Here is a 27,956-nt window from a genome sequence, read left to right as displayed (position 1 = left end):
TAACGTTATATGGAAAATGGTACATCCATTTTGGCATCTGTATCTTGGTTTACGCGAATGAACTGACCATACAGAATTTATTCCGTTATAGAATTGAGATATGAAAAGCGGAATAACTCTTGCTCGCAGTAACTTTCCGGAATATTTTCACTGTTTTGTTTTCAAATTATGTGTATCTTCATGTTTCCCGTGTTGAGGAGAGAGGGTAAGTCAAAATTGAAAGTTTTATGATTTACACTTTATAATCATAATATTGTCAATCAAATAGTGGAATACTTGCTTTTTTTTGTATCGTGTGATTTTTCTTACTACCGGTATTAAAAATAAGTTTTATGTTTTGCAAAAGTGGAGAATATTTTAATAAGGTCGAAATCGACTGACTAAAGCTATAAAGCTGATGAGAGAGAGAGAGAGAGAGAGAGAGAGAGAGAGAGAGAGAGAGAGAGAGAGAGAGAGAATTTATATAAAAAGTAAAGAGTGAAGGCTGTGTTGGCAGCTAATGACCAGCATCCTTGACAAAGACGCCATCCTTCAAACGCGCAAAAAATCATACATTATAAACAGAGGCCTCATGTAACAGATGATTATTCCAGGAAAATTAAGAATGTGCAAGAAACTAATCCCCTTCCTTTTGGCAGCTAGCTAAGATAATGGGGAAAAAAGCTTTGCTCAGGAATGATAAACTATGCATCGACAGTAAGCTGTTCTCCATAGAGAAACTAACAATTAAGTAACAGAGATGATATGCATGATGACATACTGTGGGAGCGGAGACATAAATAACAGATTGGCAAATGATCAAAATCTTGTGGTCGCTATTCTAAAGTATTCCCAGTTTAAATCAGTATACATGTATCTTTCTAATAAACAATTATATCTAAATAGAAACAGCTAAAACCTATTACAAAAACATTCAAAATATTATATTTTCACTAGTTTAGGTCTTATAAACAATATTAAAAGAGGAGATTTAGGAGGCAGTTGGCTACCCGTCGTCTGAGGTTTCGGTGATGTTTAATAGCTGGCCAGTATATTTTCTATATACATGTATTTTTCTTATTTTTCAATTTCTTGTTTCAAAAATATCTTAAACCTATGCACATATTTCATAAAAACAATATACTTTTCGTTTAAGATCATTATCTCTATTTTCTAAATTTAAATATGTACCAATAGTTTTCAAAGTAAGGTTGGTCCCATAACATTTTTCAACAACAAAACACGCTAATGGCGAAGTTGCCAATCTCTGTTATTTATGTCTCTGGTGTGGGGATATGCATGATGATGATGTGCATGAAGTGAATAATGAAATAAATAGGAAATTCAGCCGCCCACTGTATAATAACATTAACGTTGTTAACATATTGGCACACTGAAAAAACTTGCTCGTTATTAAGAAATGTCTAGTAATACGTCAAGAAATACTATCACTGTAAATTGCAAGTGTATATTGTTTATTTTTGTGTTGATATGTGCATAATGTTGATACTTTTTCCTGCACCATATGTTGAACAGAGTATTATTTGAATTTGGAATTATTTTAATTCTTGGAATTTAGAGAAACAGTGAAAAGTAGCCTTAGTCACTACTAATTCATCAACTAACCGTGGATTTTAAACAGTCAGTGTAATACAGGGCATTACTTCAAATGCCCTTAGTTTCTTGATGTGGAAACTAAAATTTATCAATATCATTTATATTACATAAGTATTCAATAAAACAAAAAAATTAAAATGTCTGTAGCTATTGATTAATAAAAAAACATTCAGTCATGTATATCTTACACACTGGATTTATTCTTTCAAAAATATGTATGTATTTTTTTTTTTGTAGATGGTATGATCTAAGTTCTTTTGTTAGGTGCTTGAGTAAAAATTCTTCAGGATTCACTGGAAGTTAGTAAATCCAGGATTTGCTAACCCCTATTGGGCGCATGCCTTAGGTTTTCTTTGGGGTTAGTAAATCCAGGATTTGCTAACCCCTATTGAGCGCATGCGTGCGCTGTCTTTGGTTAGTAAATCCAGGATTTACTAACCCCCCCCCCACCCCCCCGACCCTCTTGACACACGTTCCAGTCCGTCCTTTTAAGCATTCAGTTGAAGAGATAATCTCCGGCTTCTTTAACATATCCTCTTTTATTGGTCAACAAAGATGCACTTCCCAATCGCTCTCGTAAAATCATAAAATGATAGCCATCATGCTTCGCCATGTGCACTACAATGTCAACACATCCGCATTGCCGATTCGATCGCCCGTTTTATTGTGAATTACAATATGTACCTACCATTGTTTGCCTTACATAACGATATCATTATCCTAGCGCGGTGGAATATATAACAAACTTGTAACATAAAGCCCCTGTCAAACAAGCAGCCATCACTGCAGAAGGTAGTAAATTTAGCGTCACTTCCGCATTTCCTGACGTCATATTCAACAGTGAAAAAAAATTGGCGGATCACGATAGTTATTTTTATCCTGATGATAATAAATGCTATAACTATATGCTTCAATCCTCTTTCTCTATTATTTATAGATAATTTTATTAAATGTTTCTATTTTTTCAACTACAATCATTATGATATAAAGGGTTACGATAACTAGTTGAACTGTTTACTTTATACATACCCCCCTCCCCCCTTTCCCCATGCATCTACGTCTGTACGTCTGAATTTTTTATTTCCGTCTTTTATGACAATCAATTTTCTGGATAAGCAAACTATTTTAATATGGAGTGTTTTGTGTCTTTATATAGGTACAGGGTAGATGTATAACAAGCAGTGGTAATTTAAAATCATTCAGAACATTTGCGTTATTTTCATACTTACAATAACACCACCATTACAGTTTTACCCCCCCCCCCCAACTTCCTCATTGATTTGTTTGTATACATTTTGTTTATGTGTTTTGTTTTCCTGTTCTTTTAATTCATTTTGATTTGTTCATTTGCATGAATTTATGGGCTGCTTTCTTTTGTAATATACATATAACACGTTATAGATATATAATTGAGGGAAAAAAAAATCAAAATGAAATTTTTGATAATACACTTATCAGAGCTAAAATGATGTATTGTTAACGTTATGCGTTGTAATGCATTTTTGAACTGTAAATATAACTTTATCCTTTTTTCCCTCCATTTCCACAAGCTGACGACATTTCCCATTGTTAATGTGAAAAGCTGTGTCAAGGATCTAGCAGAATCTGCACCATTCCCTATCAAAATATTAATTCAAAGTTTCGAATTTCAGGATCCGCCCATGGATATTTCTTAAGAAATAAGGTATCATTTTTGGATGTCTATCGGGATATAGATACGGGTTGGTCACGTGATCAAATCCCATAAAGCCCGAAGGGCTTTATGGAAGATTTGATCACGTACCAACCCGTATCTATATCCTGATAGACATCCAAAAATGATACCTTATTTCTTATATTTTCATTTGTAACACTAACAATGCTCCATACTTCCTCTTTTGTGATGACCTAGAAAGCCGCTTCGATTAAAATGACGTAACAAAAAATAGTGCAACAATGTTGCAAGCATTTGATTATTGTGATAAATGAATATGACACTACTTTTGAGGAGACAACACTTTTTTATCATTAAAAAGGGAAACAGAAAAGAAAATTCACTTGTACAATTGAAAAAACTGATTGAAGCTTGGCGGAATAGTACCACCTGTGTTGAAGTCGCAGAGCGGTTAGAAATTTAAAAACAAGCGATTGAAAGTTGAGTAAGAGTATACTTAGGCATTTTCAGGGGAAAATCTATCGCAGAATCAGATTCAATAGCATAATGATTTCCTCCGACATTATAGAGGAAAGCGATTTTAACTTTGATGATCTTTTTACGGAACAAATCGGTCAGAAAACACAAGGAGTTTTAAAATTTGACCGTGATCCGTGAATGTACTACACACTAAAGGTCTGTAATTTTGCGTTTGCAATTTTGACCGAGGCTTGTAATAAAATCAGAAATGAATTTTAACTGAATTAACCCCTTTGACAAATTACGATTGTAATTTTCAAGAACGCCTCGTTACGATGTCGAACCATAAACATTATGTTTACATGCCTAACGTGTTATCTAACATGAATCATTTATCCCCGCGATTATCCCCGATAATGGGTTTTTTTTTGTGAGAATGAATGAATAAAACTTCGTATAACAAAATACAAATACATGTACGTTTATTATTTATGCCTAAATTATGTTTTCATTACGATATCTAATAAGTGTGTTTCAGCACAAGTCAATTAGTTTGTGTACATAGAAAAAGTAGTGACCTATATTATTCATGCGCTACTTTGACCTCTTGACCCATAATGATGTTATGCAGAAATAACAGCGGATTGCTCAAACAGTGTTATATAAGGGAAAACATTTGCAAGTGTAAATATTACCAAATAAGAGTGCCGATTTAGTGTGCACATCTTCCAAAACTTACTTCAAACTGACGTAAGGCTTACTGTTACGTCATGAAGCTAGCACTGAGCTGTTCAAGATCGATTCGGCCTTACAGCAGCGCACCAGAGAGAGAGAGAGAGAGAGAAAGAGAGAGAGAATCTAAACAGAATTACGTAATATTGTTATATCACTTTACTGAAATGCTACATAAATATGTAGCTACCTACGGGACCATAGGCACACAAAATCAAACCGTCAGTAATTTTTGCTTTATTTGGCAAGTTTAGTGTGTGTGCGTGGGGGTTTGGGGGGGGGGGGGGGGGCAGAACTACCCCAGCATCTTGACAGGTAAAAAAAACCCGAATAATCATCCCGTCTATAATCAACATCGGAGGAGGATATACTGCAGTAGAGTTAAAAAATTGTTTAGTATGTTACAATAAGAATTATAAATGTTTTTAAAGAAGTATAGTCAATTTTTTTTTCTGGTTTTATTTACAACTATACTTTGCAGGCAGGTAGCATCGTTTTTGAAAAGGGGGGGGGGGGGAGGGGGGGGGGCAGACTCATCCAAAAAATCTTGAAAAGCAAAAAAAACAACTCCATGTTAATTCAGTTTTTTGTATTTAAATTTAAGAAAAAAATAGTGGGGGGGAGGGGAGGGGGGCAGCCCCCCCCCTCCCCTGATGCTACGTGCCTGCTTTGACCCGTGCGTGCACATGTTGACATTGCATATGATATTGGACATTTACGAAATAGATACATCGATACATGTATATTGTTGATGTTAAAAGCTTTAAGCCTACACTAATGCCATTAATTTCACTACCCTCTGCTTAGTTATAATAATCTGTGTCTCGGGACAGGCCTTTACCACAGTTAAAATGCATCCCATACATAGGCGTCGGAACCGGGGGGGGGGGGCTAAGCCCCCCCACTTTTTTGCCAAGTTATACCTAACCATTAGAAATATAGCATGATAGAGGGTTCAGCCCCCCCACTTTTTCTCGCAGGAAAGATTATTGTTCCTAAATTTACCTTGAAAGACCCCCCCCCCCTCCCCCGGGTTAGGAATTTCATGATTTTGGAAAAAAAAAAATTTGGGTGGGTAAGTGAATTTTTCTTTTTTGGAAGTATAGGTATCCTTCCCCCCCCCCCCCCCCCCCCCCCCGGATTAGGATTTCCATGATTTTGTGAATTACTTTTTTCTCAATATTTCTGAGGATTAGTCTAGCCCCCCCCCCCCCACTTTCAATTTGCTTCCGACGCCAGTGCCATATACCCGTAATGTAGCAATTGTAGAATAGCTCCAAACGATTTTGGAGAAAGCTAATGAAGCTGCAATGAAAATAACCGTCAAATTATTTATAACAAACCATTCTGAGGCTGTAAATTCCTTTCATCTAAAATACAATTCATATTAAAGAAGAATTCAACACTTTTTCATCAACGTACCCTATTTTCTTTGCTACAGAGACAATACACGGAAGACATTCGTTTTTTACTCGCTTCAAATTTTCAAATAACGTTGACATTCGGAACTTTCTGGAATTTTCATATTAAATGTACTGATTTAGAGCTATCTCCCGTATTTTCTTTGATGAACAGAAAATATTGCGAATTTTCAATGATTGAATGAAAATTTACACGTATTTGTATCATCGTTTGACTTTCTGGGTTTATTCATGCAAATGTGATATAGTAGTATAGATGCTTAAGGAATGCATTTTAATAATCAAATAAAATTTGAGAGTCAGTCGTAGAGTTATAAGCAATATACATGGCTCACAATTCTTTGTCATGTAAACAAGGCAAACAATACCATTCCGCAGACCCCTTCTCCCCAATACTTCAATCTTAAAATTAATATATTATATATACTTCAATTTCTGCAGCTTTGATGTCATTTCATCTATGTATGAGCAAGGTTCAATATCTACACCACCATCACATCACATTTGTATCATGGTGTTTTTCTTTGATGACTGATGTGCTCTTGATCTTATTACTCAAACAAAGGTGAAGTTTAGCGTGGCATCGTTCGATTTTGAGGAGTTTTTGTGTATTCATTAACTTCAAAAAACATGTGTCGGGCAATGTTTTTTCTTCAGTTGAATGCAAACTTTGTGAAATTAGGAAATTCAAAATGAAAATAAAGCCAACTGATAAAATAATACCAATATCATAAACAACAGTAGATCAAGGTATTTTTAGCATATATATAGAACAGTCCATTTTCTGTTGATTTAGATTCAATTTTTATAAGATGAAAATTACATTCAACGGTGAGCCGTACAGAATAAAAAGAAGATGGGTGGATAAGGCGTGTAAAATGCCCATACTCGGTCGGACAGGCTACTAAAAAATTAAAGTATCAACAAGTCTGATGGGTTTTTTTAAAATCATTTAAAACAATATATATTTAACGAATCGTTGATTTGTAACCTGTAGGTATGTTATATACTTGGAATATGTTGACTCAAACAGGCGTATACGTATCAAAACCTGCAAATATTGTCATTTTTTAGAACTTCAAGGCATTTTCTTTTATAGAGTGGGTCTGTGCTCCATATTTTTATCATAGTCTAATTAAGGTCTAATGGAAAACAAACCGATTTCAATCAACAAAAACGTGGAGAGATGACTCACTATACATTAAAAATATCATTTTGTATCCCAACAACTGAACGTATTGAAAAAATAATACAAGTCCGGTAATTCGTGACCTTAGTCACACATAATATTTAAAAAGCCGCCTTTGTTGTGTCTGAAATGGCTCAGTGGTTAGAGTACCTGGCATAAGCTAACAGTGTAAATCTAGGGTTTTTATGTTACGGGTTCGATACCACCAAAATTTCCGACAATATTTTTTTTCTTATTTTTTGTTAAATATATTAAAAACTGACTATAGTTAGAAATTTTGCTTTTGCAAGGTTGTATTACAATATATTTTGAATAGATTTAATTGGGGAAAAATAAATTTAAAATTGTATTTCACTACTAAACCGAATGGGCATTTGCGCCATCTTATTCCCCCATCTTCTTTCAGAGAGAGTTTGAGGTAGGGGAAATCTGTTACTGCCTCACTCCGAGAAATCGTTGTCCTTGCGATGAATTTTAAAGCTGAACACCGCTCGTAAATAGGCACTGTCCGCCATATTTCTCTTTAATCACTGCTGTCCCTACAACCCTTATATAAGGGACAGACCTCTAAACAGTTCAAAGTACTTCGCTGTAGAGGTCTCACCTGTGTGGACGTACATTTTGCCTCGCCGTGTTACCCGGTCGCGATGAAATTATCAAATTTTACGCACTTTTTGAAGCCAGGAGAATACTAACATCAAATAAATTGGTCAATGCATTATTTACGAACAGAAAATAAACATAAGATAAGAAAAAAATGCATAAAATCTAAAGACCACGAAAGGAATACTACATGTCGGCCACGAGGTTCAGGTGTGCAATCGGGTGTAACGAAATCGAAGGGTTTATATACCAGGTATCTGTGTGACGGCGCCTATTTACGAGCGGTGTTCAGCTTTAAGAACAGCCCACTGAGAGCTATTCATGAACTCCGCAAACTCAATAAAAACACAGTTTGTTAACTTAAATAATGTAAGTAAAGTATTGCCAGTAATAAAAGTTAGGTAAAACAGTAAATCCCTATGAAAATGAACGATCAGCTAACGCAAATAACTGTCCTTTTAATTTCTTAAAAATCACAATGTCCGGCTGAAAAAAAATGCTGACTTGGTCATGCAATGTGTACTACTTGTTTGAGTTAATCTTGTCACTGCATTCCGGGTTAAAAAAGGAATAAGGAATCATTCTTTGAGTATTATGACGTGATAATTTTGGTCAGGGCGTGATCAAATCCAATAAAGCCCGAAATATAAATAAACAAACCCCGCTGGTGCCTCAATCTGGCGTCATCTGTATTATATATATAGTACAAAATCGATACGTAGTGTTATCACAGGCAAAGACACTGGATAATGTAAATATATGATATTATGGTGCAGTGCTGAAAAAGGATCGGGTATGTGTATCTGTGGGTGCGGTGGGGGGGGGGGTGGGGTGTAAAGAAAAAACGTCATGCAAGTGATATCGATTGTCATGAATTTGAAACAAGTTCTTTCTTGAGCAGCGATATTGAGTATCATGTGATATTATGAGTGTTAACTCCTCCGGTATAGCGCGAACTCATTCAAATATCTCAGACACCCAGCTCTTGCAAAATATTATAAATATCAATTTCAACTTGATATGATTCAGTTTAGTTACAATCGGAATCGGTTCGAATTCAATTTACTAAGTCTATATATATGCTATAAATTCTTACCAAAATTGCGCAACTTTAGATACAGATTAAAAATTTAAAACGAACTTCTGGGAAAACTCCTCTTAGCATCGTTTTAAACAATACTTTATTTACAATCTAGTAGCAAAGCAAAAACACACACGTGCATCCAGCAAAGCATGATACTTTGTTTACGTCGAAGTTACACGTGTGCTTGAAAATTAAGCCCGATAATTCCCCCCCCCCCCTCCGGAAACACGCATCGAAAATGATATATTCAGATGACCTCGCATTGTTACAAAGCAGGGACAGTTAGACTTCTTACACGTTGTTTTTTATCTCATAAAAAAAGCTCCTGTCCTAGGCGGAACGCCCCAAATTCAAAGTATATAATAAATATACAAATAATTATAATTCGGGAATTATTTTGCTTCAGCCATGTTTTGACGTGAACGTTCAGTGAATTACTGTAGTGAAACCTTAAAAGGAATCTTGCTGTCCACAATACATTTTTATAGAACATATGAAGGCAAGGAATATGGCTAATTCTAGTACAGCGAACCAGCATTTTTTTTAAATACACGCATAAGCTTTGGATTCGCTGGTAGGGTGGGGCGGGGTGGGGGTTGTGTCATGTTGTAAATTTTGTATTTACACCCACCCAGTAAATTCAAAATTTACAACATGACAGTTGTCCCACTTTAAAATATTCTCAGGGGTAAGTACTAGTAAACATGTGCGGATCAGAAATTTTTCCAGGGAGGTCCGACGACTATTTGTGTTTGCCGGGTAGGGGGGGGGTCCGAGGAATAGTTTTCGTAATTCTATAATGTAATTAAAAGAAATTTGAATTTCACAGGGGGTCTGGACCCCCCCCCCCCCCCCGTAGATCGGTGCATTAGTAAGTGTTAAGTCCCAACACATCACACATTCACTTCCATCGAGATGACAGATCAACTCTACTAATTGTGATTTAAAAAAATCTGCGGCTATCAAGTATGAATGCTGAAACTGTTATGCCCGAGGATCCCCAAATCCCAATGATTTTTAAATCATGCATATACATTTATCCGTGTTTGTGTTTTTTTCTTGATCTTTGAAGACCCTGGATATATTTAAGTTGTTGATGGTGGTAAGAGAGTGGAGTTCCGAAGGAGAGCTCTTCCTTTCTTTATACAGAATTCCGTCTGTGATGTTCTTTAATTCAACACGAAGTCCTGGGGGAATCATCTTGGTCAAGAACTTAAAAACTAAATGTACGAAGTATTCTTATTGAAAGCATATATAGTTCAATGTATGTGTATTGTTTCATGCTGAATTTCAGTCCTCAAATACTCGTATGTGATGATTTCAAAGTCGACATATTGCGGGGAATACCAGCAAACTAATTTGTTCGACGAAAAAACCAGCGTAGATTTCGTAAAAGCAGTTTTTCGTGTGCATGTTATTGACAAGAAGTCGGGAATTTCAGTAATTTGAAAATTAAACATGAAGCATAAAATTATTGACTATACTACGCAAGCCAGATCCAAGAGTCATATACACTGTTTACTAGGGTTTTTTTACTGAAGCAATTTTCATATCACATTGTACATTTTCAAAATGATTAAAATCTTTCTTATGAAAAATTGATAAAGGACAAGAGCGTACAAGGCCTGACAAATCCCCCTACCGAGGATTTTGAAATGGCATATGACCATATAAAAATATCTATACATTTGAAACTGTGCATCAGTACATGTACATGTATAATATAGAACTGCATTCTCTGACAAATACATAATAAACAATAATACATGTCCTTGGTACTTACCTCCTTTGTTTTGTTTGATGCTTTCTAAGCATTACAGAATGATTTCATATCTGTGCTAGCGCTATTTTTCACCGACAATATATGTACAGAACATGAACATTACGTATTTGTTGTCATTATATAAATGGTATTAGATACTTTTCTCATAATCAATAAAAAAGCAAAACACGTTTTACTTAAAGGCAAATGAATTAAAAATAAAACGTCGTCTCTACGATTCGAACAGGAGAAGGATGGACTACGAGCATCCGCATATCACACTGGGCTACGTTGACACATAAAAGCACGGGTGAATAAATTGAACTCTTTGACAATAATTAATAAAGGAAAACGATTCAGGTGAAATCACAAATTTGACCATCATGGGTCTATATTCCATTTTATTAAATCAATAATAAAAATGAAAACAAACTTATTCTTTAAATAAAAGTACTTTTAGGATGGAGTCAAGACTCATTCGTACCTAATTTTGCAATTAAAAACGGTGAATGATCCAAGATTTAGGCAAAAAATGATGTGCAGCTTAATCTGGAAACCAATACCTGTCGTTTTTAGAAAATAAACGCACAATATTGACTTACATCGTGAAATTTATCATGAAAACAATGCATACAAGTCAAAAAATAATATTCTATTAACTTGAATTAAAATTCTTTCGTCTTCATTGCTCCGAGTGGGGGATATGCAACGCCTTGTACGCCTCTGTTCTTTGGGGTAAACAGATAATAAACATACTGGTATTCTCATACATGTATATTCATACAAATGTAGTTGTTATTTAGTTGACAAAATATATGCTACAGTAATGCTAAATCATGTCAGATATTTCAATGATTCGTTGTTTCGACTAAACAGTTTATTGACAACAACTCATTTTATAGTCAAATATGTTTCATCTTCGCTAGCCAAGGGTTTTCGGTCCACTTCGCTCCCCCATAAACCTCCCCCATAAACCCAAGGGTTATGGGGAGCGAAGTGGACCAAAAACCCTTCACTTCGCTCCCCATAAACCCTAGGGTTATGGGGAGCGAAATGGACCAAAAACCCTTCGCTAGCGAAGATGAATATGTTTATATCTTTAGGTTTATGATATACTAGTAATTAGGGCTTTTCGACCATCGATCGAAAAAACCTATTGTTTTCGTTCTGTTTTGTTATTATTCTTCTTGACAAAGTTTCTTCGGTTTTTAGAAAACGGAAGTAAAAAATATGAATTTAATGTTAATTATTGTAGCAATATCTTTGTTCTCCCGTATGTCCCTTTTTGGACTTCCAGTTTATATGCTTCCGGTTAACACATGTAAAAATACAAAATGTTAAAAAGACCCTTGTATCTATTTTATTTTTTAATTATAAACTAAGAAGTTTTGGAATTAGATACTTCATGCTATAATATGCAAAATCGTAAGCGACACCTTATTTGATTTTTTCTGATATTTTAAACAATAAAGGAATAAGGGGATGTCGAAAAGCCGTTACTTCTTGTTGAAGACAAAAAAGTCCTACTTGGCATTGCCTTTGCCAATACTCCCCCGGCGAAGAGTATTAAACAAACGTTTTTATCTATTTACATGCTATTACCAAAATGATAACTTTTCTTTTGGACGAAACTGACTTTACGTGCAAGGGGGGGGGGGGGGGTTAATATTTTATATAACTCGTTGTTTTACAAGGTGATTAGAAATACCAAGAAGTGGACATACACATGTACCCGGAAGTGATCATGTACAACAATGGAGTCGACTGCATGTTGATTTAGGACGACAAAAAAAAAAAAGAATGAAGGAAAACAAAGAAATATGAATAAATTCAAAATATTGCAAGAAGTACTATAGTCTGTCCCAAGATATTTATGCTGCATATTTGAAAGATCTTTAATATAAACACACATACCTGCTGTGACAGAATTGCAATTAAAATCGATGAAAGAGGAAATTCCCAAGATAACTTTATTCACACATTATCATTTTTCCCTCATAAAAATTCACAGGTTTCCTACGGAGATTTATAATTGGGAATGTTGACATCTTTTCTCCATTCGGAAGTACTCGGGACACCTCGCGCAATTTTTCAACGTTATCATCCGGGCGTCTTCATCTCCTTGGCAATGGAAAAACCCCATAGACTTTTTATTTTTAGCCGTGTATTGATACCCGACAAGATAGAGGGGGCGTTTCAAATCTTGGGATTTTTTCATACTATTGAATGAACATCATCTGAACCAAGAGGTATTTATAAATATCGAATAATTTAAGGAAAAATGTGGCAAAAATATCTTGGAACAGGCTATAGATATTTTCTAATGTAAACACCTTTTTCGGTAGAGCTCGGAGAAACACCTCGTGAAATAACAGAATTGAAATTCTGTGGGGTATTTGGGCTTCCAGTTATTATTTGTTGTCGTGCTCAATTGATTTACCACATTTAAAGATCTATTAAGGTAGTCCTATACTCGGCATTAAATGGGCTCAATCATTAAAAGCTTAGCTTTAAATGATAAATATATATTCTAGCAATACATATACAAAAGAAAATATGCATGTTTACATGCTAGGTTTTTTGTTATCACCTCTCAGACGGGTGTACCCCCTTGCGAAAATTATTGACAATTATGAAATTTGCCAGACGTCCGTTTTTTCTTAAAATAATTACCAATTTTGGGAAAATTAGAACTGAACATACAAAATAGAGTATAAATATTTATTTAAGCCATATCTCATCAATAATTTTGCGCAAATTTTTGTAAATAAGTACAGTTTATGGACCTGATGTATCAAATAGAATACAAAAAATGCAATGCTAGTATCGCGTTTGGTAATTTTTTTTACTATTTAATGGACTCAAACTTAAATTTATGGTGTTTATTCTATAGATTGACATCTTAGAAAAAAGATTTGGTAAAATAAATTATATGTTGACGGATTACTTTTCACGCTATAAGCTCTAAACCAAGTAGACCCTGACGAAAAAATCCGTAAAAATCACATTTTGCTACAGTTTTCTGCCTAGATCTGTCAACAATGTTAGATATCATTTAAACATTAATTAATTGACGATTGATTAAATTCGAGATAGCTTCTGTCTCTAAATTTAAACCGGTTTTAGTAAAAGAAAAAGAGAAATTCGGGGGTGGGGGGGATCAAAACAAAGAAGATATAAGCATACCTGAGATCCTGGTTAATCAGAAACTTCGTTTTTCATTTTACTTTAATAGAATCGAGTTTCTCAACATTAATCATTTCTATCTCTCATAGAATACATATATTACCGTTCTAATTGCTTACTAGTATTATTGCCATTGTTTACAACAGCGATGTAGAGCAAAATCAATACCGGGTATCAAAAACGCTTTGTAAAAGTCGAACCAATATTGTAAAATCCGTATTATGACGTAGTGCGATACTCGGACTACTTTAATATATATTTCGTTTGAATTTATATCAACTTTTTTTGGAACCTCAGAATTTTTCTGTGTATTTACTTGATAGAAATGCCCATAGTAAATTTAATTGAAAGCCATCATTCGTTGTACATGTATATTACCGGTAAATAAGTAATCCAAATTGCTATATGGCATGCACTGGAATACAAGTGTATGGAATACATTAAAGTAGGCTACGGATTTTTATTTTTTTTTTGACAAATTAGTTATTTTTCTTTAACTGCAAATCCATGATTCTTAACTTACATCTGAAAATGAAGTTTGAAAATAATGTTTTAACTCCTCTCTCTCTCTCTCTCTCTCTCTCTCTCTCTCTCTCTCTCTCTCTCTCTCTCTCTCTCTCTCTCTCTCTCGTGCGCTGCTGTAAGGCCGAATCGATCTTGAACAGCTCAGTGCTAGCTTCATGACGTAACAGTAAGCCTTACGTCAGTTTGAAGTAAGTTTTGGAAGATGTGCACACTAAATCGGCACTCTTATTTGGTAATATTTACACTTGCAAATGTTTTCCCTTATATAACACTGTTTGAGCAATCCGCTGTTATTTCTGCATAACATCATTATGGGTCAAGAGGTCAAAGTAGCGCATGAATAATATAGGTCACTACTTTTTCTATGTACACAAACTAATTGACTTGTGCTGAAACACACTTATTAGATATCGTAATGAAAACATAATTTAGGCATAAATAATAAACGTACATGTATTTGTATTTTGTTATACGAAGTTTTATTCATTCATTCTCACAAAAAAAAACCCATTATCGGGGATAATCGCGGGGATAAATGATTCATGTTAGATAACACGTTAGGCATGTAAACATAATGTTTATGGTTCGACATCGTAACGAGGCGTTCTTGAAAATTACAATCGTAATTTGTCAAAGGGGTTAATTCAGTTAAAATTCATTTCTGATTTTATTACAAGCCTCGGTCAAAATTGCAAACGCAAAATTACAGACCTTTAGTGTGTAGTACATTCACGGATCACGGTCAAATTTTAAAACTCCTTGTGTTTTCTGACCGATTTGTTCCGTAAAAAGATCATCAAAGTTAAAATCGCTTTCCTCTATAATGTCGGAGGAAATCATTATGCTATTGAATCTGATTCTGCGATAGATTTTCCCCTGAAAATGCCTAAGTATACTCTTACTCAACTTTCAATCGCTTGTTTTTAAATTTCTAACCGCTCTGCGACTTCAACACAGGTGGTACTATTCCGCCAAGCTTCAATCAGTTTTTTCAATTGTACAAGTGAATTTTCTTTTCTGTTTCCCTTTTTAATGATAAAAAAGTGTTGTCTCCTCAAAAGTAGTGTCATATTCATTTATCACAATAATCAAATGCTTGCAACATTGTTGCACTATTTTTTGTTACGTCATTTTAATCGAAGCGGCTTTCTAGGTCATCACAAAAGAGGAAGTATGGAGCATTGTTAGTGTTACAAATGAAAATATAAGAAATAAGGTATCATTTTTGGATGTCTATCAGGATATAGATACGGGTTGGTACGTGATCAAATCTTCCATAAAGCCCTTCGGGCTTTATGGGATTTGATCACGTGACCAACCCGTATCTATATCCCGATAGACATCCAAAAATGATACCTTATTTCTTAAGAAATATCCATGGGCGGATCCTGAAATTCGAAACTTTGAATTAATATTTTGATAGGGAATGGTGCAGATTTTGCTAGATCCTTGACACAGCTTTTCACATTAACAATGGGAAATGTCGTCAGCTTGTGGAAATGGAGGGAAAAAAGGATAAAGTTATAGTTACAGTTCAAAAATGCATTACAACGCATAACGTTAACAATACATCATTTTAGCTCTGATAAGTGTATTATCAAAAATTTCATTTTGATTTTTTTTCTCCCTCAATTATATATCTATAACGTGTTATATGTATATTACAAAAGAAAGCAGCCCATAAATTCATGCAAATGAACAAATCAAAATGAATTAAAAGAACAGGAAAACAAAACACATAAACAAAATGTATACAAACAAATCAATGAGGAAGTTGGGGGGGGGGGGTAAAACTGTAATGGTGGTGTTATTGTAAGTATGAAAATAACGCAAATGTTCTGAATGATTTTAAATTACCACTGCTTGTTATACATCTACCCTGTACCTATATAAAGACACAAAACACTCCATATTAAAATAGTTTGCTTATCCAGAAAATTGATTGTCATAAAAGACGGAAATAAAAAATTCAGACGTACAGACGTAGATGCATGGGGAAAGGGGGGAGGGGGGTATGTATAAAGTAAACAGTTCAACTAGTTATCGTAACCCTTTATATCATAATGATTGTACATGTAGTTGAAAAAATAGAAACATTTAATAAAATTATCTATAAATAATAGAGAAAGAGGATTGAAGCATATAGTTATAGCATTTATTATCATCAGGATAAAAATAACTATCGTGATCCGCCAATTTTTTTTCACTGTTGAATATGACGTCAGGAAATGCGGAAGTGACGCTAAATTTACTACCTTCTGCAGTGATGGCTGCTTGTTTGACAGGGGCTTTATGTTACAAGTTTGTTATAGCGAGCGCAGCTCGCCGGCGCGCAGCGCCGGCGAGCGAAGCGAGCTCTAAGAACCAGTGTGCGCGGGAAAAAGAACGAGCTAAACCTACAGTTCATCAAACAAAATTTTTTGTCTACGTCCCATAATGCTCTCTAATGTTTTCACCCGTGGTGCTATACCAAAAATGGCCGACTTTTAACTCGTAATTTACGGTGACTTAAAGTTTGAAGACACGTTTTGAGTACCGCATATGCTTTGGCGAAACTCAAAAGATTTGTTACATGCTTCCATACCTTCGTATTGAGTCGAGAAACGTAAACAAAGACGAACAAAGTCATGGATGACGTCACAGTGCACTCGCGCTATATTTCCCGCGATAAATTTAGAGGTGGATCAAACATCTGTAATTCGTGTTCTAGCTATTTCAGCTGCGATAACTGCCACATTGACGTATGATTTGTTTTTAATTTTTTTATTGTTTGAACATATTTTATTGTATATATAATATACAAAGGGTTCGAACACAAGTTCTTGCAACTTACTAGGTTCTCACCCAATTACAAGTAATTTGCAATTGTCATGAAACATGGTACAGGTATATACACATATAGCCTACTGAAAAAAAAAATGGTAAAGAACAAAATAGTATACTTATGTATATCTGCGAGAATTAATTATAAAGTTCTGCACAGCTGTGAAAATTATAACATTAGTTTTATAATCTAGGTTGTCATTACCCCATAGTAAAGTATGCGAATCTATTATACCTAAATTTTGTATTTGGAACAGTTCATTAAATAAGGTATTCCTTGCATTAGAAAATAGTTTGCAAACAAATAAAAAATGATATACATCTTCTTTCTTTCCACATATACAATTTGGAGAATCAACAATATTTCTTCTGTGTAAATCATAATTTAGTAAACAATTGTGTCTTAATTTTGTATGAATGATGTTAGCTACTCTTTTGCCATGAAGAAAATATTTTGGAACTTTTGAATCACTGCCATTATTAGAGATGCTTCTTTGAAACTGGCGGATGGATGTTGATTTTTTAATATCCGAATTTAGTGAGTTCCATTTGCCTATAGCATCTGGAATAAATGATTTTTTTATATGTATCATACTTAACTCTAGGAGGTATATAATTGTCTTCATAACGAGTATTGTAGCGAGAATTATCTTTCCTAAAAATGTTAGCAATATCACTAAGATATTGTGGTACAAGATTGTAATGAATTTTGTACATAATCGTCAGTTTAGCTATTTCTCTCCTTTTAGATAGAGAGTCCCAACCCGTTTCGAAATACAATGATTCCCTTGAGGCCAAAAGTGGAAGTCCCGTGACAATTCTTGCAGCGTGTAGTTGTACTTTCTCTAACTTTTCAATTTCTGCGGAAGAACAACCGTCCCATACAACAGAAGCATATTCAAATATTGGCCTTACAAAAGTTATATATAATTTTGATAGTTTGTCTCTGCCTAAAGTAAATTTAAGTTTCTTAAGTAGTCCTAATTTTTTACAAGCGATGTTCACTATATCATTGATGTACACAGACCAATTTTTTTATATAGAGATTTTATGTATATATATTAGCAAGAGCCATACTTTACTGTCATATCGATCCATTTTTAAGCTAATTGTGCATGAATGAGTAGGGAGGAAATAAACAATAGGATATTTTGAATAAAATAAAAAAATAAACAGTTAAAAAAATTATGTAGATATGGCATATACATGTAGTCAGACCATTAAATTTAAAAGTGGGAAATTACACGCCTACAAACAGGTACCGGGCTCTCTCTCTCTCTCTCTCTCTCTCTCTCTCTCTCTCTCTCTCTCTCTCTCTCTCTCTCTCTCTCTCTCTCTCTGGGAAGGGGGTTGCGCTGTATGTATCATAACCATTAAAATTAGTACCTTTGGCATACTTATTGTAGAGCAATATACTCTCTCAAAAATTCTTTGACGTTCGTTGATACCTAAATAAAACTATAAGTTGACAATGATGCAAGGTATGTGTATAATTCTTGCTGCGCTCGCCAGAACGGTAGCACCGTAAATCATATTATATTCCACCGCGCTAGGATAATGATATCGTTATGTAAGGCAAACAATGGTAGGTACATATTGTAATTCACAATAAAACGGGCGATCGAATCGGCAATGCGGATGTGTTGACATTGTAGTGCACATGGCGAAGCATGATGGCTATCATTTTATGATTTTACGAGAGCGATTGGGAAGTGCATCTTTGTTGACCAATAAAAGAGGATATGTTAAAGAAGCCGGAGATTATCTCTTCAACTGAATGCTTAAAAGGACGGACTGGAACGTGTGTCAAGAGGGTCGGGGGGGGTGGGGGGGTTAGTAAATCCTGGATTTACTAACCAAAGACAGCGCACGCATGCGCTCAATAGGGGTTAGCAAATCCTGGATTTACTAACCCCAAAGAAAACCTAAGGCATGCGCCCAATAGGGGTTAGCAAATCCTGGATTTACTAACTTCCAGTGAATCCTGAAGAATTTTTACTCAAGCACCTAACAAAAGAACTTAGATCATACCATCTACAAAAAAAAAAATACATACATATTTTTGAAAGAATAAATCCAGTGTGTAAGATATACATGACTGAATGTTTTTTTATTAATCAATAGCTACAGACATTTTAATTTTTTTGTTTTATTGAATACTTATGTAATATAAATGATATTGATAAATTTTAGTTTCCACATCAAGAAACTAAGGGCATTTGAAGTAATGCCCTGTATTACACTGACTGTTTAAAATCCACGGTTAGTTGATGAATTAGTAGTGACTAAGGCTACTTTTCACTGTTTCTCTAAATTCCAAGAATTAAAATAATTCCAAATTCAAATAATACTCTGTTGTTGATACATTGTTTGTATTTTGTATATGCCTAATTGTACGATGGGCATTGGCCAGGGAGTATCAATAAACTTATCTTATGATTTGTGTAATTTTCTAGGTATTAAAAATAAGTTTCATGTTTTGCAAAAGTGGAGGAGATTTAAATAACTTCAAGGTTGAAATCGACTGACTAAAGCTGATGAGAGAGAGAGAGAGAGAGAGAGAGAGAGAGAGAGAGAGAGGTGTAGTGCTCTAGTGGGATAACGTTATCTACTCACCATGTACTTTAGATTCATTCAATTATTTACCCTGTTCACACAGTTTATTTGGATTTTGTACACAACCACCTTATCATGCAATTACATTGGGTTATAATATTATTAGCCAATCTGATGAAAACACAGATCTTTATTATAGTGCAAAATGCAAAGAAATTGAGGGTCATGTTCTGTCACATGTCATAATGTATCAATAATTTAACCAATAAGATGGCAAGTTATGCTTTTCTGTAAGTGATATTGTGATGCAATATTTTAACGATATCCAGGTTGACTTTGTAACATAATGATCATCAGTAATATGATTGGTTGATTTATACTTGTCTTTAATGGAATTAATAAAGTTCATTCTGACATCGCGGAACAGTGGGTGTTGTCAGACCTGTTTGTGTTTTGTGCTATTGTAGAGTACATTTTATTTTATTTAGACTTGAGACTGATCATGAACTAGCCAATGTATATATCATTTCAACAAGACGAAAATGTCAAAAAGACATTTTATTTTGTCAAATTAATATCAGATAAATTATATTAATATGCTCACTGCATTAGTTGGTAAAAGTTTTCTAAATTTCCAGTTGTATTTTTTAAACAATTTAATTGATGTGGGAAGCCCATAAAATTAAATTGTTTAAACAATGCAGAATTATTTTTGTTTACGTTAATTGGATCACTGTTAAAATCTTGTACTTCATATCATTATCTGAGTCATTCATTCAAAGGTCAACCATGTTTTTGTTTTTGTTTTTTCCTCTAATGACTTATTCACCTTTTTATAACATTTTATACCGTATAGATTTTTTTAGAATTCCACTCTTACATATTGATATAAACATGAATATTATGCCCAAGTACCGGTATGCTGAGTATTATCGATAAGATTACTGCATACTTATCTGTAATACATGTATGCATCAAGATTCATTGAATCTGGGGTTATCATATATAGGATGGATACCTTAAGAATGAAAAATGCTAGTAGCCGGTATTTGTTAGCTCATATGGATTCTGGAGCAAAGGTTAACTGATCGGCAGGGACATACTCGCATTGCTTGTACATGTATACATTCACAGTACAGCCACCTGCCAACAAACACAAACATACTGCTACACCTAGCTATTCTCATTTATTGCTTAAAGCTTAGGATATGCAACAAGACTCGAAAATCATGCAGAGATAAACTGGACTGATTTTTTAAATTTAGACTTTAAATAAGTCTACATAATGACGAAAATGCAGATTTGAACTCAGGTAATTCGAAAGAAGTGAACATATACCATTGTACAGGAATCAGGAAACAGTGCCTGCATGTACATGGTGTATTTAATAGGTGTTTGTGTTTGAATAGAGCATTCTGGGTTTAAATTTTGGACGCTTTTATTATTACCTGTTAAAATGAGCTATGTCCTAAATATGTGGTAGAGAAATTGTCGTCTTGCATTATCAGTTGGGTAGATAGGTAGATAATACCTGTTCTGATTTAACTCAGTGTTTATACATGTATATATACACTGTCAGGATCACCCAGGACTGAGGTCACCATGAGCCTATAGCTGGTCAGAGATAATCTCGAGGAGCATCTGGTGATGATTGACTTATAGACAGCCCGGTTTTCCTTCAGGTCAAGGATATTCCATCAAACTCGATACAAAAAAGAAACGAAGAGGAAACATGTAAGTTTTTATTGCTGGATGTGTCGATCTTCATGTACCATATTACATGCATTTTTCCTATTACTTTGACCTTCTAGTACCCGGTAATGTAGATGTATATATAGAGCTGTATGTGTTGTCAAAATAGGATATGACATGTACTTACTGTATTATTCATACTGATAATGCATGCTTATATGCTTATTTTCTGATTCATTATAAGTTGTAAGTTTTTTTTTTTTATTGAGAGCCTTTATACATTGTCATTAATTAAGTGGTGTGAAACATTTATTATTTTTTAAGTTTTGTGTTAGATAGAGCAACACTGGCAAAATCATTATAATACAATTAATTCTTAATGCAGCCAGCATATTATAATTATTATGTGTTAATGTGTACATGTATAGATGTACATGTAAATTTGATAATACATGTACATTAATTATATCTCTCCATTTTTCAACACATGATATTATCTTAATACAGGATACACATGCTTGGACTGATACAGTGAATTGATTTTTATATTTTTATGATCTTTTGAAGTACCCCCCCCCCCTCCCCGAAAAAATGAAAGTGGTTTATGGTAATTAATATATATGAACATTTAATATGATATTTTCAATGTCTGCTAAATCTTGAATGTTTAATCATAAAGAATGTTACTTATCTGGTATATTTAAATAACTTGGTCACAAAATGCCTAAAAGTTACCGGTAATGTCTTTTAAAATAGACAAGTGCTGTGTTATTGATTTCTTTTTGAATTTTACAGGTTAAAATACGATGAGTACCTTAAAACGAATTCTATAAACAGATACTGTGCTGTTTGTAATATAATGACGTCTGAATAGATGTAACTATTTCATTTTTCTGTATTATTGATTAGTTCAGAAGAAATAGGCCTTTCAATGGACAGGGTAAAAAATGCAGATTGAGAGTTTACAAACTTGCTCAAGCAACCGGAATATTAAGTTAGCCGACTAACTCTGGAGACATTTAAAGGAGACACCCCATATAAATTTGACCTAATCGACAAGCAAAGAAAAACATGTCAGAAATTGAACCAAAGAAATAAATTGTCTTTAAGATATGCGTATAATTTTACATATTTATTTATTTGACTTTCACAAATTTATCCTGCAACGACCCCTTGCAGTGGCAAAATAAGGGTAATTACAACCAAAGCTGTCAATGCAAAAAAAAAGAAGAGAACATTTATTCAATGGTTAAATTTTAGCATTATGACCTATCATCTACATGTATCATACATTGTTTAGCAATTAGCTTCTTGGATGGGTAGTAGTTTGAATTGTAAATACAGGATATATAAATACTTGATAATTGTCTATAATAGAAATATCATTGTAAACGAAATTTCCTAATGGAAGTGCAAAGAGAGAGAGAGAGAGAGAGAGAGAGAGAGAGAGAGAGAGAGAGAGAGAGAGAGAGAGAGAGAGAGAATTAGAAATTCATGTGTTAAGACTCTGCTCTGTTGATTCCCCATAGGTATCAGTCTGTTACCATAGTTACTGCTAGTCAATCTATCAATTCAGCATCACTTGTCTACAGCATATTTTCTGTCCCCTTGATCCCATTTAGCTTATACTTTACAAAGTGTCAGGTGGTAAAGGGTTTATATGCAATGACCCTAAGCAAAGTGTTTAGATCAAAGGTTAAGGTCATAGCCAAACCATGTCTTAATTCATGTTTTCTTTCCTTTAAGCCTTATCTGCTTAAAGAAATACAAGTTTCATTGTAGTGTTTTTCAGTGACATTGAACCTGGCAAGTTGCTAATTTAATGGTGAAGATCACAGCAGAACCATTCAAAATTTATTTTAGGACCATAGTTTTTCCCTTAGCCCAATCAAGGTCAGACTTTACCAAAGCCATGCCTGTAGGTAAAGTGTGTGCAGTGACCTCTGATTAAGTCTGTTTGTCAAAGGTCAAAGTGATGCTTCACGAATCCTCTCATATATTTGTGAATATTGGTATGAAAGTTTGGTTGAGTTATTTGTTTTAAAAACAATATGTATTACCGGGTAATACATGTACATGTACATTTAAAATTTCTTACACTGATATTTTTACAGGAAGCTGCAGAATCCATGGTATATTAAAATCTTCTTGGGTCATGTTTTAATAAATATTTTTGTTTTACAGGTCAACCAACACAAAACTACTTCAGCAACTGTTCAAGTGCACTTCCATCTTCCAACAACCAATCAGACTATTAGCAGTACAGCAGGTGTCGTCTCTACATACTCTTCCAAGAGAATCTTCTCCAAGACAACATGTTTTCCTGGGAGCTAGACATCATTCCTGTCCATCCATCTTCAGACAACCTGACTCTCTGAAAGCTGTGTATAGAAGCTGCAGCAGTTTTGTGTCACCTCAGGGATCCAGAAACAGGGATATAACTTTGAACAAGGAGGAATTATCAGTTCGATACGGACACTACCATCTTGATCTCCCATATGTTTGGCTGAGAGATCACTGTCGCTGTGATGTTTGCTACAATCATCAGACCTGCCAGAAGAATATTGACAACTTTGAGCTGGATTTGGACATCAGGCCGACCGAGGTCTCATTTGACGGCACAGTACTGACCATAGAATGTAATTGTCTTTTTTTAGCTCTTGTGAAATCATGTATTAAAAAACTTATCATGCTTATTGGGGCTAATTTTTGTGGATTTTTAATCTTTCGAAGTTAAATTCATAGGGGCATAATTTTATTGATATACTAGGATGATTAATGAGTCAAAACTAAGTTTCTTTACTTGTCAAGGATGTAAGTTTGTGGAGGACAGGGACCTATGAAATATTCAGATAGTGATCAAGCCACTACAAATACTTAAAAGGTTCTTTTTAAAGGTCAATTGAGGCCACTGTTAACAAATCATTATATTTCTTAACTGCATCTCTTACACCCTCTTGAATTTCAAAAGTGAGATATGGATACGAAAATCTTATCTTTTTGAATTGCATCACAATCCCTATAAAAATTCTCAATGAAATTTTATGCTTTTACATGGCGCAGTATCAACATTTATGTTCTTCCTAAATTTAATACATGGATATGTACATGTATTATGTACATACTAGTAGGGTAGATAAATTTTACGATATTATTCATCTACTGGTACATAGGGCCAGACAAGCACCTGACAAGCTACAACATTGACTGGCTGCTGGAGAACACATACCATGACCAGCACCGCGACAGGGTGGAGAGAGTTCTGTGGAACAAGGCCATCATGGCCACCGTCACAGAACAACCGATGGTGCCGTACAAGGATTTCATGGAGACAGAGGATGGACTGAAGGAGCACGTGAAGAACTTGATGAAGTATGGGTTTTCTGTCGTTACACAGGTAAATATGCAGGTTTACAAGTCAATACTGTAGAAGCAGAAATAAATGTCTTCATTGTGGATTTAATTTCATTATTTTCGTTGGCAGTATAAATGAACGAAATGAAATCCACAAGGATTTTTTAACCCAAATATTAATAGATACATAGTTGATATGCGATACATTTAAAAGGAATTACGATGTGACGAAATTAAAAGCCAACGAAATTGTATTTGGTTTAAAAACCATGAAATTTTAACCCAACGAAAATATGTGCTTTGATCTACAGTACATGATGGATGTAACATTAAGCCAGGAACTTAAACCAAAAAGCCTGAATTAATGTTATGCTGGCATTTGCTTCAATTATGTTGGATGTTGCAACAAACTTGGGTTTGCAAAATTCAGTGCATGCTTCAGATCAGTCCAGTTAGAGTTCAATTGGATCTTCAAACCACCCCCTGTTCAATGCATTGTGTAGAAGATTCTGCACTATAAACGTAATAAAAATAAGAGGGTGAATAGTGAATTTAATTTTAAATATATTGGCTGCAAAAAATTGGAGAATTTTTTTTCTGAAGTATAGCATTTTTACTAAATAATATTGTCTTATTCAAAGATTTAAAATTAAGATGCTTATTGGTGCATGGATACATCCTAATTAAGTTTAAAATCAGTACCCTAAGTTATTAATGAGGATAGTTTACATTTTATGCTCAGCTTTGTCTACATACAGGCCCCTCCCAGTCACGAGGGAACGTTAGCAGTATCTCAGCGCCTGACCTTTCTACAGCCCACTTTTTTCGGCCCCTCATGGAGCTTCACATCAGACATGGCATTTGGGGATACAGCATACACTACCCTGGGTCTAGGGGCCCACACTGACAACACTTACTTCATGTCTCCGTCTGGGTAATCTTTTTGTCTTTGCTACTGGTATATCACATTCAGAAAACAACTCCTCTAGCTTATATCTTGATGTGCCACAGAAAAGTCATTTCAAATTTTGTGGAGGAGCAATATTCCTGAATTTGTGAAAGGCCCAGACCATAAATTCCCAACTCACTTTTACATGTATTATCCATTCGATGTTCTCATGAATCTGAAGGTTGGATTGATACAAAGTGGATTTTAATTTTTCTTTTCCATATGCAGTGTAGTGCTCCATTTATATAATTACGATGTACAATGTATTTCAACATGTGCCTGGACATGCATGTAATTACAGAATTCAGGTGTTCCATGTGCTGGAGCATCAGGGAACGGGAGGAGAGACCCTGCTGGTGGACGGGTTCTTTGCGGCAGAGACTCTGAGACAAGACAATCCCACAGCCTTCAAATGTCTGAGCGAGACAGTTGTAGCTCACGAATTCTATGATAGTGACCATCGAGTCAGGAGTTTGGGCACAGTTCTCTCCCATCATCCTACTACCAAAAAAATGTTTAGCATAAGGTATACTTACCACAGCATACGGAATTTCAAAACTGAAAGTGAGATTTAATATTGTGTATATATTTGCACTCAATTATGTTTGTTACATTGTCTGGTACTTTAGTTATAATTTAAACGTTCAAGTCCAAGACTCTCAAAAAATGAGACATCAGAACCTAAAAAGGATCAAGTACAGTACTGTTCTGCTAGTCAAGATATAATATTACATGAAAACAATTGTGAAGCTTAATACATACATCATTTGTTCCATGTCATGATATGTATAAACCCCATTATTTGTATGCTTTTATGATTTATTATTGTTCTCTTGTTAACATAGGCGGGAAGTGCTCCACACCTTCTGTTACAGTATATTTATTGTACATGTATTAGGCCCTATGTTTGATTGTAAATACATGTTTCTAAATAGCAGCTAGCTTTCATTTTCAATTACAGATTCAATCCCTATGACAGATCGCCTCTACACACCGTCCCTCCAGATCAAATAAAAAAATTCTACAAAAGTTACGCAGCACTGACAGAAGAAATCAGAAAACCAGAGAGTGAAGTCTGGCTGAAACTAAAGCCAGGAATGGTCCTCTTTGTAGACAACTGGCGAGTCATGCATGGCCGATCATCCTTCACCGGGCTGCGAAGAGTCAGTGGGTGCTATTTACCCAGAGACGACTGGTTTGGAAAAGCAAGACTTTTTGGCCTCCAGAACTTGTAACATCCCCCTCCCCTAAAATAATGTTTAGTTTCTTTTAAATGTATTTTTTTGAAAGAAGGAAGTTCGTTTTTCATAAAAACATTCATGTAACCTGATCTATGCTGAAGGGTGTTTGGTTCTGGACAGTCTTATGTATATACATTTTTCCAGAATTGTTTTTTAAAGTGCAGTGTATAGTTTTGTTGATAGTATACATCTAACATAATCATTTACCCTATGTATTCAAATTGAAAATGTCCCACTCAATTTTGACCTGCAGAAATGTATTACCTGTATATAGTTTGATGATTTAAAAATATGTGATAATGTCAAATCTTTTTATGATATCCGCAAAATGCATGCAAAATGACATACAAATGTGTCGGGTATATATTCTTTGTGATTTTTAAAAAATGGAATATGATGCCAAATAATTTGTGATTTCTGTAATTGTCTGTGATAAATAGTTTATGTAAAATAGTTTATGTAACATAGTAATACATGTAGTTTATAAGTAGTATATATATACATATACCAATTTAGTAATAAAACAAAACTATACATATAGGTAACAAATTATCAATGCAAGATAGATACCAGTATTTGATTAAAAACCAAATAGGTGTTTATGAACACTCAACAGTTGTGTGTGATCTCTTTTTTAGTTTATATTTGATTATATTCTCATTTAGTTCTACGTGTGTTTTGTGGTAAAACTAGAAATGGTTAACTCTTACATACATTTTGTGTACTTCCCATCATAGAATTATATGTACAATGTACATGTGTATAATTATGTATGTATTTTCATTTTACTACCATATTCCAAGTAGAAGCCCATGCATGTATACTGCTCTGGTTAAGTGTATATTTTGTATATTTAATGAAAATGTTACCAAGTAAATCATCACATTTTGTGACAATATTGGCAAAAGTAACAAGACATGTATGTGCAATTGTGACTTTTGTAAGTTTGTTGACTTTTTCTTCAATTTTGTGACATTCATTAATTGTTTTCCCATTTCTTCTGTTAATTTTACAGATAAAAGTTTTAAAGTTGCTAGCAGTTAATGACTTGTTTCTTTGTTGCAGTTTTGTAACTGAATTACATATTGTTTCAAAGTGCCATGAGTATTAAATATGACTTGCAAACAGTG

General features: G+C 34.4%; 1 protein-coding gene across 2 annotated transcripts; it reads left to right on the top strand.

Moving 5' to 3' along the window:
* Positions 1-138: 138 nt before the first annotated feature.
* Positions 139-27,956, top strand: LOC128181299 (trimethyllysine dioxygenase, mitochondrial-like). 2 transcript variants are annotated; one of them, XM_052849655.1, is made up of 7 exons: positions 139-205; positions 21,170-21,324; positions 23,467-23,921; positions 24,456-24,679; positions 25,395-25,570; positions 25,887-26,111; positions 26,547-27,956. In XM_052849655.1, coding segments are annotated over exons 2-7 (1,356 nt in total). In that variant the 5' UTR covers positions 139-205; positions 21,170-21,322; the 3' UTR covers positions 26,821-27,956. The 2 variants fall into 2 exon arrangements, with proteins under 2 accessions (XP_052705615.1, XP_052705614.1); XM_052849654.1 differs by lacking the exon at positions 139-205 and having other exon boundaries at positions 20,952-21,324.

The sequence above is a fragment of the Crassostrea angulata genome, chromosome 4 (genome assembly GCF_025612915.1).
Source record: "Crassostrea angulata isolate pt1a10 chromosome 4, ASM2561291v2, whole genome shotgun sequence".
NCBI classification, from domain to species: Eukaryota; Metazoa; Mollusca; class Bivalvia; order Ostreida; family Ostreidae; genus Magallana; species Magallana angulata.
The sequence above is the reverse complement of the archived record's forward strand: the minus strand, read 5'-3'. Positions and strand labels throughout refer to the sequence as shown.

Bases quoted from the DNA above. Each gene is read 5' to 3' on its own strand.
- LOC128181299 (XM_052849655.1), top strand. The intron at 24,680-25,394 runs GTAAATATGCAG...GTCTACATACAG, and splicing joins GGTTTTCTGTCGTTACACAG to GCCCCTCCCAGTCACGAGGG. The intron at 25,571-25,886 runs GTAATCTTTTTG...ATGTAATTACAG, and splicing joins TACTTCATGTCTCCGTCTGG to AATTCAGGTGTTCCATGTGC.